General features: G+C 51.8%; 1 protein-coding gene across 2 annotated transcripts in view; it reads right to left on the minus strand.

Annotated features, from left to right (window-relative positions):
• The window catches only part of PDE9A (phosphodiesterase 9A), an 80897-nt gene that overhangs the window by 38906 nt on the left and 23209 nt on the right, over nt 1-18782 (minus strand). For both annotated transcript variants that reach the window (XM_080817055.1, XM_080817056.1), the window contains exons 3-4: nt 18336-18413; nt 16219-16262 (exon numbers count right to left, since the gene is read on the minus strand). In XM_080817055.1, the coding sequence (XP_080673181.1) occupies nt 16219-16262; nt 18336-18413 (122 nt within the window). The remainder of the gene's footprint in view (nt 1-16218; nt 16263-18335; nt 18414-18782) is intronic.

Below are 18782 nucleotides of genomic sequence, written 5' to 3' on the forward strand. Positions count from 1 at the left end.
AACCATCTTTATTGAGTTCTTACTATGGTTCAGGCATCACTCTAAGCGGCTTGTACAGATGGGTCACTGAGCACTCCTAGTGATCTGATGTGGCTGTGTGATATAGACAGAAGGTTGAGTCATGACATGGCCAGACTCTTCTGCCCTCTCCCCCAGTCATATTCCCACTCAGGGCTGCAAAGGCCAGACAGTGTGGCACTTTCCCATGGGGCAAGGACACTCCGCACACACTCCTCATCCCTCAGAAACACCCTCCCCCCCAGCTGATGAGGTGTGGTGTACTTTTGAGGGAGAAGGATATGGGTACGATATTCTAGCAAGGATGCCCCGGGCGTAGTTGAATCTGGCAACCAGCAGCAGATTGTACATGTTGGGGGGACTCTGTCCGCCATATGCGTATGTCAAGATGACGCCACGAGAGCAGTTTCTGGAAGAATTCTGTTGGGATAAAGTCTCATCCAATACACTTATCAATTATGGTGCCAAGGACAGGACTTTTGCAAAACTCTATTGAAGGCTGAGGCTTTTTTGCAAACTAAAGGTTTCTCTCCGTCTGTGGAGTTTTGCAAGTAGCAAGAAGAATAAAAAAATGGCTGACTGTAATGACCAAAGATGGGGAACAGCGTAAAGATACACCCACGGGGGACTAGTTGGATAAACGATGGTTCATCCATGAAGCTGTGCCGCTAGAGAAGGAAGGAAGGAGATTTCCGTGCTCTGTTATGGAGTGAGCTTACAGCGTGAGGTGGCTGGAACGGAAGCAGACAGCTGCAGGCTCACTGGGTTGCAGGTTCAGAGGGCAGGGTCTGGGGTCGTCAGAGAGGATGGAAATGAAAAGCGGAATGCCCAAAGGAGGAAGTTCTATGAAAACTGTCCTGTTCCTCCCCTAATCCGTCTCTGAATTGCCCCCGCATATGGGCCTATGAAGACGATGGAGCTTAGCAGAGATTTCAGTGCTGCCCACCACTTGGGACAAAGTCCGAGTCAGGCAACAAAGTGGGCTTCAACAAACCCTCAGGCTTCCTCTGGGAGCCCCAGAAGGGCCACACTTAGAGATGGACCCTAACAAAGCATAAAACCAGGCCTCCACAAGTTCAAAGCCATCACTCGGTAATTTAACGACCAGCTAGAACCAAAAAATCAACACTCTTCAGAGGATGGTAACAAAATCCAGAATCTCTGCAATGTAATATTCATAACGTTAAGTCTACACCAAGAAAGAGACAGGCAAAGTAACAGGGGAATGTGACATGCAGTCAAGAACAAAAAATCACCCAACAGAAACCCTGGATGACTCAGATGCTGAAATTAGCAGACCACACCTTTCGTGAAACAATCACAGTTGTGTTCAAGGACCTAAAGAAAAGGACGTTAGTAAATAATAAACAGATGCAGGGCCACGAGACAGAAATCTATGAATAAGAATCAAAATTGCAGAATTTAAAAGTGTATCTCAAAAAACATTCATGGGCACGCTAATAGCAGTTTTGAGTAAGAAGAAGAGTCAGGAAAATCAAGGACAGATGGACAGAAATGATGCCAACTGTAGCACAAAAAGAAAAGAGATTAAAAAAATAACAGAGCAACCACTCGAAGGACAGTGACAAACTTCTAACACAGACCTTAGAATTTCAGAAGGAAGGTGGTGGGTGGGGCAACTGGGTGGTAGACGTAAGGAGGGCATGTTGCCTAACAAGTACTGGGTGTTCTGTAAGACGGATGAGGGACACCTGGGTGGCCCAGTGAGATCGGTGTCTCCCTTCCACTCAGGTCATGACCATGACTGAGTCCCGCATAGGGTTCCTTGCTCAGTGGGGAGCCTGTTTCTCTCTCCCTCCCTCTGCCTGCCGCTCCCCCTGCTTCTGTGCACACTCTCTGGCAAATAAATAAAATCTTAAAAAAAACCCAGATGAATCACTGAACTCTACCTCGGAAACTAATAAATCACTATCTGTTAATTAACTGAATTTAAATGAAAAAATAAAAGCTTATACTAAGATCGAAAAAGAAAAGAATTTCAGAAAGGAAGGTGAGATAGAATGTTGCATAAAATACATTTAAGGAAATAAAGCTGAAAGTTTCACAAATTTGGCGAAAACAGGAGTTCATAGCCCACGGAAACTCCATAAATACCAAGTAGGACAAACAAAAAGAATACCAGAGCCAGGTACAGCACAAGCACACGGCTGCAACCCACAGACAAAGGAAAAGCACTTTGAAAGCGGCCAGAGGCGGGGGAAAGGCAGAAGTTTCTGCAGGGGAATAAGGATAAAGTAAAAGCTGATTTATCATCAGAAATGAGGAATGCAGAAAAGAAATGATTCAACATCTTTAAACTTCTTTCAAAACAGAAAACCAAAACCAAACCACAAATGCAGAATTCTATACCCTGAGAAACCATCTTTCAACACGAAGGCAAAATAAAAACATGTTTGGATAAGCAAAGGCTGAGAGAATTAGTCATGAGCAGTCTGGCACGGTAAGACATGTTAAAAGGAGAACGAAGTTCTTCAGGCTGAAGGCACGTAGCAGCAGGGAGAGGTGGGATCCACAGGAGGACATAAAAGCACCAGAAATGACATATAGGTCAGGAACTATTAACATTTCTACTTAGGGGCGACTGGCTGGCTCAGTTAGAGGGATATATGACTCTTGATCTCGGGGTCGTGAGTGTGAGCCCTCTGTTGAGTGTAGGGATCATTTAAATAAAGAAAAACTTTAAAAAATCATCTTTAAATTTTTTTCCATAATTTCTTGAAAAGACCACTGGCTGTTTAAAGCAAAAATGATAATGGTGTATCATGGGGTTTATAATGTATGTAGATGGGCTTGGTCTGTTCGGTCTGCTCTGACAGGACACGGCAAACAGGTGTTGATGTATTTCTCACAGCTGTAGCAGCTGGAGGTCCAAGAGCAAGGCGCTGGCAGACTTGGTGTTTGGGGAGGGCCGGCTTCCCGGTTTATGGAACAGCTGTCTCCTCGCTGCATCCGCAGGTGGTAGAAGGGGGGAGGGTGCTTTTTGGGGTCCCTTTTATAAGGATACGAATTCCATAACTTCTGCATACAAGCCTAACAAAGACATTGCAAGAAAAAGGTTACAAACCAGTATCCCACTTGAACATGGACACAAAGATTCTTAAAAATTCCTAATGATTATTAGGAAACCAAACTTAGCAATATATAAAAGAGAATACATCTTATATCAAGGTAGAAGTCCTGTGTGCCCTTTTAAAAACTCATTCCTAAGTATTTTTCTAGGAATCCAAGTGGGGTTATCCCAGAAAAGCAAAGCTGTTTTAACATTTGAAAACCAGTCATTGCAACTCCCCATCTGAACGGAATAGAGGAGAAAAATCATCCGATCATCCCTGTAGACGCAGGAAGAGCATGTGACCAAACCCAACAGCGGTTTGTGATAAAAGCCACTAGAAACCCAGGAATAAAAGCAGATCACCTCGACCCATCTCAACAGATACGAAAAACACCTGATGCAATTCAACAAAGAATTCTGTCAAAAAACAATGGACAAAAAAGAACATTGGGCAAGCTAGGGGAAGAAGACGCCCTCAACCTGAGAAGGGGCACGTACAACACAGCTGTGGCTCACGTCACACTCGGCGTGAGAGAGAACGCGTCTCCTGGGGTAAGGTCGGGTGCCTGCTCTCACTTTTACTTAGCAGTACTGGGGTTTCAACCAGGACCACACGGCAAGCGAAGGACATAAAAACCAAAAAGACTGGAATGTTGGAAGCAGAAGTGTCTTTATGATCAGAAGATAATGATTGTCCCGAGGGGAAATCCTAGGAATCCAGAAAATCACTACCCAAACTCCCCAATGAATTAAGCAATGTCAGAAGAGACTATGTCAATAAGCACACATCTGCTGTATTTTTACAAACTAGCAGCAGGCAATTGGGTAGTTCAGACTCCCTTGACAGTAACACCAGAAAACAGAAAATGCTGAGGAACAAATGTAACAAAAGATATGCAGGACCTTTATCTTGAACGCTATGAAACTTTACTGAGGAACTTTGAGGAAGACCTGAGTAAGGGAAGGGCTGTACCACGTTCGTGGGCTGGGAGACTCCATGTAGGTAAGATGTTTGTGTTCCCAAATTAATCTCTTAATTGGACACAATCAATCGAAGTCATAGAAGGCTTTTTAAAGAGAACTGATGTGTTGACTCTAAATTCTGAAATTCATAGGGAAAAGAAAAAGACTACTATAGCCAAAATAATGGCGAAAGAAGTACAAATATGGAAAACTTCCTGATTTTAAGCCCTAGCGATTGAGATAGCGTGTTACAGATGTCACGATGGGTGCACAGATCAACTAGACAGAACAGAAACGCTACAAGGAAGCCCACACATAGACAAATAATTCTCAAGAAAGGTGTCTACATGATTCAGTGGGACAAGGCAAGGGAAGTCTTTTTAACAAACGGGGTTATAACAATCAAATACTGTGTGGAAGAAATGATGGCTGACCCCTACCTCACAGCACACACAAAATTAAATTGGATTGTGGATGAGAATATAACAGCTATGACTTCTGGTCTTCTAAAAATGTATCTTATCTTTCCACCTGGGGGTAGACAAATGGTTCTTGGAGAAGACACAGAAAACACAATACGTAAAAGAAAAACTTGTTAATTCAGACTCGATCACCTGAAAAACTTCTCATCAAATGCCCCCATTAAGGAAATGAAAAAGGTGGGCCACGAAATGCGAAAAGATCTTTGCCATACATATATCTAGCAGATGAATTATATCCAGAGTATATGGAATTTCCTACAAACCAGTGATTAAGAAAAAAAAAAAAACAAAAAAAAACCAGAACAAGCCCATTTACAAAATGAGCAAAACACAGAGAACAGACACTTCACAAAAGGAGATACTCAGAGAGCAAGTAAGCACCTAAAAACGAGCTCAACCATCATTACGTCACCTGAGAAATATAAATTAAGACCATAAGGAAATACAGATTAAAATAAGACCATAAGGAAAGACCTATCTACTTGGTGTCTAAAATTTGAAAGCCTGCGACAGTCGGGTTGGGCTGTGTGTAGGGCCCCCGGTCGCCCCCGCACAGCCGGGAGGAGGGTAAACCACACAGAGGCGCGGGAACACAGCGGGCGGCCTCTTTTAAAGGGAAGCATCCGTTTACCCTATGAACCAGCGACATCACTCCTGGGTTATGACCCGAGATAACCACAGGTACGGCCACGGGAAGATCCGTACGACGTTTACCGGGGCTGGCACAGGAGACTCCCCAAGGTCGCCCAGCAGGACACGTGGTGAGCCAGCAGTGCCCGCCCGTGCGCTGGAATTCTGCTCAGCAGCGTGGACGTGAGTAAGCTACGGGCACGCGTCCTGAAAACACGCTGCTCACGGGATCCAGGCTGAGACCGTCCCTAGGGGGGCCTGCACTGGCGGGGAGATCCGGGACAGGACAAAGCGGGCCCTGCTCACGCAAGCAGAGCTGTGGCTTCTTGGGGCGTGTGGGGACAGGCTCGGAAGGAGGGCCGGGGCACTTTTCCCGGTGACAAAGCTGCTCTTCATTGTGATGGGAAGGAGGTGACACGCGTGTGAGTGTTCAAACCGGGAGCTTCGGGTCTGTGTGGGTCCCGCAGCTGCATGGGTCATGGGCATATGTGGCTCCGCAGGGCCCTCCCGGGGTGTCCAGAGGCAGACAGCGGCGTGAGCGGCCGCCCTCCGCTGACATCCTTGAAGAAATGTTCCGGCGCCACCATTCCCGTGTCACCAAATTCTGTGGTCAGGACACAGACTCCCTAGGCCTCAGAAGACTGTGTGCCACCCACGTGTCTGCCCGCGGCAGCAAGGTGCTGTGGCCCTTGCTGGCGGGACCACCCCAAAGGGGGCAGGACTCGCCATCCCATAAAGACAAGACGGCAGGAATGCGGTGAGCCCCTCAGAGGCAACCCAGGAGAAGGGCTCATTTTCACGGCCCACCGCATCCCTGTTTCAAAAATCGTGCAAGTCAGGATGATGGAGGCTGATTATACCATTCCTGGCAATGAGGCGGCACTAAGAATAGAAAACATTATTAACGAGCATTATTATCTCGTGTAAGCAACGCATTGATGCTCACATTCCAAGCACGCACTTGGCTGGCGAGGGACGAGAGCCAGCACCCCGTGTGGCCGTCGACCTTCGGGGCGTTCCTGTCCTGCTGGTGGTCAGCGGGGCCAGGGCGGCGAGACCTCAGCTGCTCAAAGCCGCGCTCTGGGTCATTCCCAGCGACAGCTACAGTTTACTGAGCACGTACCAAGGGGCAGGCGCCGGGCCAAGCATTTGGCACAAACTGCCTCATCTGTCTTTGCAAGAACCCTGTGGGGTGTGCTTTCCACTTCCGGCTCTGCAGGGAAATGGATGGGCGGTGTGGTGGGAAGGTGTCCCGAGGCCGTGTCACCCAACCGGCAAGTGACTGGGGGCAGCTCTCCCAAAGACGGGGAGGTGCGTGCAGCAGGGACCCCGGGAGAGCCCCGGAGTGTGCAGGACAGAGGCGAGCAAGGGAAGAGAGCCGGCCGAGGGTGGGCCGGTGTGGGGCTATCGTGGGGGGCGGGGTACACCTGCAGCTCATCGGGTTGGGGGGGCCCAGAGCAATGATGTGTCAGTGACCTCAGAGACCTGTCCGGCACCTGCAAGGACACGGTGTGTTTGTCCCTGGGTTCTCTCTCTCTCTCGGAGGGGCTGTTCCCAGGCGGTGAGCCCTCAACATGTCCCGTGGCCTTGCACCAGGGAGGGGAGGTCTGCAGGCAGTGGGGGGAGGGGGGTCTCAGGTTGGGGGAGGCTGGCCCGCCAGTGGCACCAGCAGCCTCTGATCTGTGCTACTGAGCACATGCCGGACTCTGAAAATGTTTTAATGTTTTATGTGACCCAGTAGGTCTCAAAATACTTCGATACGTATCACACGAAACTGTGCACGCCCACGTGCCTGCGGCATCATCACAGCAGCCCAGAGGGGAAGCCACCCGAACGCCATCAGCGGGTGCGTGCTTACGCAGAAGGTGGCTCGTCTCCGCGCCGGGACGCGTTCGCCTGCGAGCAGGAATGACTGCTGACACAGGCCACAATACCGAGCAGCCCCGTACACGCTGTGCTCCCGGCGCAGGAGGCCAGATGCACAAGAGGGCCTCCAGACGGGCATCTCCACGGCGACGGTGGTTGCCAGGGACCAGGGCGCGCAGGCAAGGGGACTGAATGCCGATAGGTACGGGCGACAGAATGCTCTGGGGTTAGACGGTGGTGGTGGTTGCACAAGGAAGTGACTGTTACTAAAAACCTGGAACCGTCCCCTTAAAACGGAGCATTTTGTGTTTGTGAACTGTAGCTCACTGAGAAGACACAAAACCAACCCGAAACTGATCAGCGGGTGTTTTACGTCCTTTCCCAGTGGCGGGGTCTTCACTGTCCCGCGCGTGTTTTATAGTAAGAGCACCAGGGTTTGGGCGGTGGGGGCCTTCTCCACCGCGGTCCGCTCCTGCTGGAACAGCTCAGTGCCCGGAAGCCCCTTCGCCTTCGGTGTCCCGTGGTGTCGGCACCGTACTGAGCCGCCGGTCAGCCAGGGCGAGTCCCGGGCATTCACCGTGACTCCTGTTCCGTAAGCGGTGGAGAGCCGGTCTGGGGGGCTCGCTTTCTCTGAGACCCGAGCAGACAGGCGCCCGTGGCCGGATCCAGACGGGCCCTTCTGGTCTGGCCTCCCCGAGCCTCGAGATGGGGGCCCAGCCCTGGAGCTCTGAGCCTTCCTGTGGGAACAGGGCAGGCAGTGCCCCACGGACGGGGATGCCTGTGGCCCGCTGGAATTCTGGGCAACGTTCAAGGTGCAGCCAGGCACCCTGTCACTCCCGATCAGCCACGTGTCATCTCTCCCCGTGATGGCTCCTGCTGTGTCCTTCGGCGCGCTTTCGTTTTCTGTCCTTGGGAACAAGGACGATGAAGCTGTTGAAGCAGGAAAAGGCGTTGAGTCACCCATGATCTCTGCCCAGGGCGACAGAAACAAGAGGCAGGCTCAGCGGCAGCCTCCGCAGGGCCTCCCGGTGAAAGCACCAAGTGAGGCGGCCTTGTGTCGCTTGTGTCAATAGAGAAATGATCCCTGACGCAGACCAGCCCCAGACAGATCCTTGCACACCGCACCCCCCCCCCCAACCGCCCCACGCTCGGGGAGGCTCAGCCCAGGTGAGGCCCAGCCTGGGCTCTAAGGCCTCTGCTTCCCCTCCAGCTCTGATCACGGCGGTGGATCGAGGGTGCCGCCGTGCCTCCCATGCTCTCCTCCATCGGCTCCTGCAGGCAGAGGACGCCCCGGCGGGCACACGCACGGGAACGGGCTGGACACTGAAATAACGCATCTGATAATTTGGAAAACGCCCTGTTTGGCCTTGAGCCGCTCAGATCCAGCAGAAGCGACGGGCAGCTCAAGGCTGTTCGAACGACCCAGCTCCCCTCTGCCGGGAAGATGCGTTAAGTTCCATCCCGCGGTCTTAGCGGTTCCTATTTATTTTACCCGTAAAAGAGGGAACCAGTCTGTCCACGTGGCTGTCTCCCGTGCCGAGGCAAAGAGCGTGTCTTTCTGACAAGGTGTTTGGTAGACACAGAAGCTCCCCGTGTACGGGGGACGTCACGCTTCCCGTTCCGCGATCCTTCTCCGCCGCGGGCGTCCTCGATCTCCAGCACATCCCTGCACTTGCCACGGGGGTGGGGCCCGGGCCAGGACCTCGACCCTTCTTTTCTGCGGAAAGTCACATTTTCCACAATACTCCTCGCTTCCCTGTTTCCAAACACCGAAGTCACAGACCAGCAAGACTGAGCATTTCTGCCTTGAACGGCTCTTTGAGGACGAGTTAGGGGCACTGATTGAAACGTGGGGTCAGCAGGAAGGACAGGGACCCCAGGGCTGGGGGCCTCAGCCGCTGCATGGAAGTCTGCACCCCAGGCTCCCACGTCCTCTCCTGAGCTACTTTCTTCCTGCCATTGTGAGTGTGGCCTGTGGAATCACAGACACGGCGGCTACTTTGAGCCACACTCAGGGCTCTGGGAGCAGCTGGGCTGGGCGCTGATGCACGGGTGATGGAGGGGCGTTTCCCTGCAGAGAGTGGGAGTTAACATTGGTAGAAAAAGTTCCAGAAGGGAAGACAGAGCTCCGTTTCCTTGCTTGTCTCAGGAAGACTCAGGCCAGGGGGGTCTGTCCCCAAAGGAAAAACCTGGAACGCCGGTGCCTTGGAAGAGAAGGGGCCCTCACGCACCAGAGCCGGGGCAGGGAGGGGTTAGCCTGACCGTCAGTGCGCACAGAGCGGGGCTGGACCTGCGCCGGGCGGCGGTGTTCGTGGTGCTGGGGAAGGCACAGCTTTTGAGGAAACCCACTTCTTACAGCTGCAGAGAACCTGGCTCCCGGGTTCCCCAGACGGCCAGGGCCACTCACACCGGCTCCAGCTTTTGCTCAGTTTTTTCCCTTAAGGAGCACAAACCCACCTCCACTGGTCCACGCTGGACCCCAAAGTTACGCAGAAACCCCTCTTTATTCTTCCCCAGGGACCATCATGTAAATATCCGTGCACAGCTGCCCCGTCCCCCCGTCTTCCTCCCCGAAGCTCATTCCCGTCCGGTCTGCCCCACGCTCAGCCTGCTTCGGCTTCTTTGTTCCTCAAAGGTTTCATTCTTCTGGCTGCTCTGTTCTGGATGGTGACAAGAAGCCAGTGTCCGGCTTCCCATGGAATCCTGTGCCCGAGTGCTGGGTCTCAGGGCTCCGTCCTGGGTCCCTCCTGCCAGCTCTCTTCCTCTCGCGGGGCGGGGCAGGGTTTGCCAAGCCCTGGCAGCAAACACTGCCATCATCATCACCATCACCAGTCCCATGACACACTCACCGCGGAGAGGGAGATCAGCCTCCTCCAGACACATCAGCTCAACACTGGTGCCCACAGGCACCCTGCTCCAGTACGTTCCGAAGTGGGCTCCCTTCTCCGGCAGCCACGACACCCTCAGCTGGTTCCCTTGTGGCAGGTCCTGTTCCTTTTTGGTGACCCTGGAGGCTTCTCTGACTCCTCTTTCTTTCACATCCCATGTCTGCTCAGTCAGGAAGTAAGCTGGGCTCTTCCCCAGAACATGCCAAAATGTGAGCAGTCGTCACCACCCCCGCGGTCCCACACTCCCCTCTGCCTATAGAATTAGAGCAGTAGCCTCTTGATGCGCCCTCAAGGTCCCACATGATGGGCTCCCGATGTCCCCCAAAGTCATCTCCAGGAATTCAAGGGAGATCCCAGAGGCGTCGCACCTTAGCAATAGGACTGAACTATCCCTCGAGTAGGAGTTCTCTACCACTGTCCTAGCAAAGCCTCAAAACGGGTCTCAGAGACATCACACTGATTTGTAAATAACTCAACGGCCTGCCAGGAAAGAGCTACATTCTTTAATGGGAGAAAACGAAATCCAGATGATCCACAATACGCAAAAAATGCACATATGGGTCTGTACAAAGAAGTGCAGAAGAAATATAATTGACTGTGGAAAGCCAAAAATGATCAACAGCGGATTATGGGGCTTAAAACATATGCAGCAAAGAAGTAAAATGTCTGACACAGCGCACTGGTGGGGAGAAATGCGAGGACGCTGCTCCAGGACCCCGTGTCATCAAGGCGGCATAACAGAATTTGTGATATGTTAATGATACAGTCTGTGAAACCCAGAGCAGCCAAGAAGAAATAAAGTGAGGGACAGCTCAGAGACAGAGTGGAGAAAAAAATGCTCAGGATCTAAAAGATAGAGGAAAAGAGAGGAAAAAAGTAAAAAAAAAAAAAAAAAAAGAATGAAATGAACAAAATGAGTAGTAGATTTAACCCAACTGTATCTATGATTATGATTATCGTAAATGACTTAACAATTCCAACCGAAAGGCTGAAATTGCCAAAATCGATCCATGGTGTCAATCAGAAACCTGCTTCCAATACAGAGACACAGAGATATTCCAAGTGAAAGGGTGGAAAGAGGATGACATGAGTACTAAGCCTAAGAGAGCCCCAGCAGCTGTATTAACAGCAGAGAAGGAAGATATTCAAACAAAGAATAGAACCAAGGATAAAGGCCACATTTTCCTAAGGATAAAGGGATTGGCCCATCAGGACGACACAACAGTTTTAAATAAGTAAGCACCCAATAACAGGAAATGAAAATGCATAAAGCACAGCCTGACAAACTGAGAAAAAGCAGTGACCACATTGCAAGGGACTTGGATAGTTCTGTACCCGTCTTTCAGTCATTGACAGAAGAAATAGAAAAACAGAGATACGGGAAACTTGGGCTACTTATCGGCCACCTTGACCTAAGGGATCCCGATGGAACAGTCCACCTAATAGCAGCAGCATATGTGCCCTTTCCAGGTGTCTCTGAAGCAGGCACCAGGATACCTCATGCCCCTCAATAAATGAGGAAAGATCGGAGTCCTACAGGCTCCACTTTTGAGCACGATGGAGTTCACTTAGAAATCAGTAACAGAAAGATACCTGGAAAATGCACAACCGTTTGAAAACTAAGCAACACTCTTCTAAATGACAAGCACAAGGTAAATCAGAAAACACTCTGAGCTGCGTAAGAATGAAAACACAGCACAGCAAAGCAGGGGATGCAGCTAAGTTGTACTGAGAGGGGTATCTTTAGCTTCAAATTATCCCGTAAAAAAGAGAAAGATCTAAAATTAATGACTGAAGCATCCACCGTTGGAAGCCAGAAAAAGAGGAGCAAACTAGGTGGGGGATGGGTAGGGGGGAGGAGGTAGAAGGGTAAGAGGAGAAATCACGGGCATAGGAACCAGACCCGCAACAGAGGAACCCAAGGAAGCCCGGAGCTGGCCCTTAGAAAAAGAAATCAATAAAATGTATAAATCAGACTGATTCACTGGCTAAAAAGAGAGAAGATATACATTTCCAGGATCCCGAAAGAAAGAGCAGGTCTCGCTCCAATCCCACAGACAGAAAAGGGATGGCAGGGACTTCCCAAGCTCCGCCAGAATGGGCACCGCTTCCCAAAGTCAATCCCAAGTACACAGAAAACCCGGACACGCCTCCCTCTTAAGGACACTGAGTTCATAGTTTAAAACCTTCCCACAAAGAAAGTCCAAGCGTGGGGGATTCACTAGTGAATTCTATGAAACACGTTCCACCCCTACATGACCTCTTCCAGAAGGCAGGGGGGCAGAGCACGTCCCCACTCACCCCTTGAGGCCAACATCACCGTCAAGCCCAAACCAGAAAAACATACTGTGAGAATATAAGACCGGATCTCTTGCTGATACAGATGCAAAAATCTTCCGCACAACATTTGCGACCTGAATTCAAAACAAAAAAGATACTATGCCATGGCCAGATGGAGTTTATACTAGGAATTCAAGGTTAATGTTTTAAAATCAATCAACAGACCCACCACTAACAGAACAGAGGAGTAAAAAGCATGACCATCTCCAGAGAGGCAGAAAAAGTATTTGACAAAATCCAACACGAATTTATGATTAAAACTCTCAACCAAGGAGGAATTAAGAAAAGCAAAGCCCTCAACCTGGTAAAGGGAATCTATATAAAAAAACCGACAGCCGACATCATAACTGGTAGTGAAAAGACTCACATTCTCTCTAAGATGAGGACGGAGTTAAGAACCTGCATTCTCACACCTCACCCCTCCCTTGCAGCTAGACACCCTAGCCAGGGCAACGAGTCAAGGAAAAGAAGAGAACCGGAAGGCATCCAGATCCAAAAGGAAGAAGCAGTTCTCTGTTTGGAAATGTAGAAAGTCACAAGAAATCTGCAAAAAGGCGCTTGGTCTGCTAAGCGAAGTGAGCGAAGTCAATACACAAAGCCTGTTACACATATGTTTTTGATTTTTTAAAATTATTATTATTAACACATCATGTATTATTTGCCCCAGGGGTACAGGTCCGTGAATCACCAGGCTTACCACTCCACAGCCCTCCCCATAGCACATTATATTTTTAGAAGCTAAAAGCTGCTGGGACTTGACCTAAAAATCCATTGACAACAGCATTACAAAGATTAAATCCTCAGTGATAAATTTATCAACATCTCTTCAAGAACTTTGTCCTGACGACTATAATATATTGCAAGATACTAAGAGAAACCTAGACAAATCGAGAGAAGCCACATTCAGAACACTCAACATTATAGATCATCACCGTAATTCTTTTTTCTTTTTTTTTTTTTAAAGATTTTATTTATTTATTTGACAGAGAGAGATCACAAGCAGGCAGAGAGGCAGGCAGAGAGGGGGCGGGGGGAAGCAGGCTTCCTGCTGAGCAGAGAGCCCGATGCGGGGCTCGATCCCAGGACCCTGAGATCATGACCTGAGCCAAAGGCAGAGGCTTTAACCCACTGAGCCCCCCAGGCGCCCCTTTCGTATTCTTTTCAAAGTGTTCTATGTATTCAGTACAACTTCAAAGTCCCAGCAGACATTTTTTTGGTGGCGACTGACAGACGGGGTCTCAAATTTATTTGAAAATAAAAGGAACTTGAAATAAAATAAAAGGAACTTGGAATAAGTAAAACATCTTCGAAAAAGAAGAAAGCAAGCGGACGACTCGCATTTGCTGGTTTCACGACTTACTGTGAATGCACAGTGATAAGACAGCGTGTCAGGGGCCGCAGCCCCGACATGAACTCGGCTGACGGGACAGGACAGCAAGTCCAGAGAAGACTCACCCGTACAGGGACAACTGAGTCTGGACGAGGATGTCATGACAATTCGTGGGGGGAAAGGATTGTCCTTCCGACAAACGTTCTGGAGCGAGTGGATGTCCTCATGGAAACAATGAGCGTCTGTCCTTTTCTCCCCCACCCGAAGGTGGGCTAGACGGGGCACTGCCCTCCGAAGAACAGAGGGGGGGGGGGAGACTGGAACCTCCCCGTGGAGAGACCAGGGAGTCAAGGGGATGTCCTGAACCCCCCCGTTCTTTCCCCAAATCCACATCCCTGGGCCAAGCACGAGGAACACATCCGACAAACCCGGCCTGGGGGACATTCTACAGATGCCCTGGGACCAAACAAGGGGAGTGTGAGCCCCTGCGAGACCAGGGTCGACCCAGAAGACCCAGTGATGAGTGCGCGGTGGGCTGCACCGTGGCTGGGATGCCGGAGCGGAAAAGGGACCTCAAGAGAGAAACAGGCGCGATCCGAATAAAGTCCGGGGTCTACTTAATAACGATGTAAAAGTAAAAATCACGTTTCTTACCACATCAAGGGCTCGAGTGTTATGTTAAAGAGGAATTTTCATCCTAGAAAAAGTTAGAACTCCTACCTTATTCTAACACCTACTATCAAAACAGCTACTCGGGCATTGAAGAACATTCAAAGTGACCAGTGCCCACGTGTCAACACTGTCACTTTCAAGATGAGAAAAGGCCCAGACACCTCAGTGTCTCGTCACACCCCACCCAGCACCCGACCGGTGGCTTCAGAATTCTGTTCTCCACAATCTTATAAAAAATCTGGGGCGCCTGGGTGGCTCAGTCGGTTAAGCGTTTGCCTTTGGCTCAGGTCATGGGTTCGAGCCCCACATCAGGCTCCCTGCTCAGCGGGGATCCTGCTTCCCCCTCTCCCTCTGCTGCTCCCCCTACTTGTGCTCCCTCGCTCTCCCTGTCAGATAAATAAATAACATCTTTAAAAAAAGAACCTTACAAAAAATCAATCCTATAAAAATCAAAATTAAATTAACCTCACAGTTTAGAAAGGAAAGCCTCAGCGTTTGGCTTAGGCCATACACCAAGGTCAACTTGAAATGGATCACAGACCGAAATGTACAAGCTAAAAAAGAAAAATAAAACTTTTAGGAGAATGCACAGCCGATGACCCCACGGGCAGGGGATGAACTGCGATTTTGGAGATCGGGCACCCAAAGCAAAACCATAAAAGAACAAAACGGATCAACCAGGCCTGAGCAGAATCTGGTATTTCTCCTCCCTGAAAGGTTCTAACAGGAAAATGCAAGTGAGTCAGGCGGGAGAAACGATTCACAGGACACGTCTGAGTAACGAGGTGTGTCGGAACGATGAGGATCGCTCACTAGTTAACCTACGGGAATTGAGTCTGGACGACTGTGACAGATCACGTAGGAAGATTTATGACCAGTTAGTAAATGCTTTCCCCATCACGAGTCACCCGGAAACACAGATGCAAACCCAGTGCAGTGTCACCACACACCCATCGGAACGGGTCACATAAAAAGGGCAGACAGTTCCAAGTGCAGATGAGGAGTGCGCACACGCCGTGAGTGGGAAGGCAAAATGTTGCCGCCACTTTGGAAAAAATGGACTGGATTTTTTTTTTTAAGTGAAACAAGCACCATCCCATTCATTCCGAGAGGAGTGAGAGCATGTGTCCCCAGAGAGGCCCCGGCATGCTTAGAGCTGCCTCGCTCATAAAGGCCCCGGTCTGGAGGTGACCCGGGTGTCCTCTCGCAGGAGGCTGGGTCATCACGCTGTGGTCCGGCCACACCACGAAGCCTTCCCAGCAATAAGAAGGAACGAGCTGCTGGGACGCCCGACACAGTCCGGCGTCAAAGACGACAGGCTGAGTCAGAAAGGAGTGCACGCCCTGTGCGATGTCTTTTATACAACGCTCTGGGAGAGACGGTTCTACGGGGTCAGAGAGCGGGTCAGCCGCTGACAGGGAGCGGGGGTCGGGGGTTCTGTGGGGAGAGGCACAGGAGAGCCCTGTCAGGTAATAGAAATGTTCTCTGTCTTGATTCTGGTTAAAAATGACAAGCGGGATGCATTTTTCAAAGCTCATCAGAGCCTACACGTAAGTGGGAACACTTTATGACGCATGAATCATACATAAGTAAGGGAAATAAAAGATCCCAAAGGAATTGGGTTTTAGCAAAACAGCACCGCTGGCTACACAAAGCATCCCGGGGGCTGGGGGGCTGTGAAGAGCCCACCTTTGCGGGTCACAGTCTGAGTGAGCGGGGCAGGCCCTGCGTCCAGGAGGACGCGGGGGGCGTCACCTAGCATCTGCTGAGTCTGTAGGGACAGCAGGGGAGGGAGGCTCCCGAGGGACTGCGAGAGGGGGTCTAAGATAGGGACTTGGGTTCTGCGATAGCACGGGGTTTTGGATTCAGATGCTTACCTAATATACATTCAATCACAGGGGCAGTCTGGAGCCTTCTTTTTTTCTTTTAATTTTAAAAATGATAGCAGGGCCTTACCAGACAGCTGCTTGACGGCCACGGGTCTCACTTTGTAGGGGGTGCTGCAAGAGAGGAGACAGTTCGGCCGTGAGATGCCGTTCAAGGTGTTCTCGGCGCGTCTGCCGTGGGAGATAAGCCGCTCGGGATAAATTAGAATTCAGAGGATTAGGGTTTTTTTTTTTTCTTTTTTTCTGAAATTAGTTTCTTTGGCTGTTCTGAGCTTCCTCGTTCGGAAGAATTCCAAATACTTTAAATACAGCATTTAAATGATGAACTCCCTCTGCGATGTTCGTGTTTGGTGAGCTGAACACATTTGGTGATCGGTCCCGTCGCTACTCGGGTGCAGAAGGCCGCTGCGAATGGCAGAGACCCCAGGGCTGCCCGAGTGCCGCCCGACGCCCGACGGATGCAGGGAGGCTCTCCGTCCTCGCCCAGCTCGAGCTCATGGCAACCCCATCTCCCAGGTGCACGAGGGAAGACGGGGTCGGTCCCTCGGCTGACCATGCCCTTGGTGATGCCACCCCCGTCGTCCCAAGGCCCAGAAGCGATGGGAGAATGTTTGCCCTTGACACACAAGGACCTATGGCCGAGCGGGAGGGAAACCACGGGAAAGAGGTTCAGGGAAATGCAATCGCTGTTAACAGTTTTTAAGAAAGCTTCCTCAAGAGAGATGCTGTTTTTTACCCAGTGGTTAAGCAAAATTTCAAGCCTGCTAACAGGCAGGCCGGAGGAGCCCAGGGAGACAGGTGCCATGGTGTCGCTGGCGGGAGGACGCCCGGCCATGGTCCTGGGGTAGGTGTCCTGGTGGGACTGTTAACAGGAAAATACACAGTCCTCCAACTCAGCCCACGAATTTAGGAACAAGGGTATGGGATGAAACAGGGGCCCTCGGGGACACCGTCACAGGTCACTTGTCCACATCAGCCGTCTGTCCGGTCGGTCGCGCAGTTTGTCACGAGCAGTCTCTGGGTCAGGGACGGGTGATAGAACAGTGGACAGGACGAAACGCGCCTGTCCTCAGGGACCCGACAGTCCACGTTCGAGTTCACACTGAGGGGTTGGGTGTCATCGCGCTGTCCGAACGGCTAAGCTCTCGAAATCCTCGGGCCCCGGTCAGCAGGGCACGGAGGATCTGTTCGCTGTGCCGTGGAGTGTCTGTCAGTGCTCGAAGAGCGAGATGCGTGCGCAAGTGTTGACCTGAGGGGCTGGGAGGGGGCCGGGCCTGCTACGGACCAGCAGAGAACACGCCCAAGAAACCTGGAGGGACTCTGGCGCACCCAGCGGCACACCACGATGGCTGGGGCCTCCTGTGGCTCAGCAGTCCCGGGCCACGTGGAAAACTCCGACGGCTGAAAACACGAATATAAAAGCCGGGGGGCCCAGCTGTGCTGGGTGAAGGGCGGACAGTGCCGTGGGGGGTCCCCCCGTGCAGTGTCGAGAAGCGAGTTCACGCCCGCCCTGGGCCTGCCCCGCTCTCGCTCAGGACAGGGCCTGCTCTCTGGCCTTGCGCAGCCGCAGACGTGAAGTGGGGGCCCCCCGGGACTCGGCAGGCCGCTGTCCCAGGGGCACCCAGGGAGGGGAGGGGCTCCGGCTCGGACGCCTGTCCTTCCTCCGGCCGCACGGCGGGCACTGCTGACTTCTCATACCTTCACTAACCCCCTTTCCCCTGCCAGGCCTCTCCGGGTCTGGCTCCTCGGGCCCCCAGGGTCCCCACTGTCCCGGGCAGAGGCGTCTGGCGGGCAGCCCCAGGTCCGCACCAGGACCCGGCCCAGTGGCAAACACAACACCCCCAGGGGCACGGTCGGGGAACCTTCCAGAGCGGGACGGGGCCGTCGGCGTGCAGCCCGGGGTCTGGTTCCTCTGCTCCTCACGGGCCTTCAGGGCCTCAGTTTCCCCTCCGTGCCTCCTCTGAGGATCCTTGTTGAGAGCGAGCCCTCCCAAGGGCCCTGAGCCGGCCTGCGCCCGTGATTATCTTGGAAAGGGACCGTTCTGCAAAGGACCCTCCCACCCCTGCCCCCTCTTTGGTTTCAGTTTGGCGTTTCCTACAGCAGTGAATTAAGAGGACAACCGTGGGGCCGGTCCCCCGTGTCTCAGGGGGGCCAGGAGGGCGCCGATCCGCGGAGGACACCGCTTACCGTTCGGAATTGGCGGGCATGGTGGGGTCGATGGACACCATGGCGTCGTCCGCGGTCAGCAGGGAGATGGTCGTGTTCCTGGAAGACACACCGCGTCAGTGTCCCCGAGTCCTAAGGGACAAGTGGCCCGACCTCAAGGCAGGACAGAGCCTGTGCGTAATTCCAAGTGCTCCATCCGTTTTTAAGAACTTTAAAGTGGCAAGGGGAGGAGGTCTAAGTTGCGGAGCAGGGGTGAGACCGGAGTGTTGCTGCGGGTCAGCAGGGAGACGTCTGTCCTCAGCTTCGCTGCCCCTGGGAGCCACGGGGGCGGGGACCTCTCCTAGGAAGCAGTTTCTAGAGGAGAAACAGAGTCTCCACCCCACCCCCAAACCCCTTGTCCCCTGGGCCTCTGCTGAGTGTGTGTGTGTGTGTGTGTGTGTGTGGCCTCAAGCACGTGATTTAAGCCTC

This window comes from Martes martes (assembly GCF_963455335.1).
Source record: "Martes martes genome assembly, chromosome: 1".
NCBI classification, from domain to species: Eukaryota; Metazoa; Chordata; class Mammalia; order Carnivora; family Mustelidae; genus Martes; species Martes martes.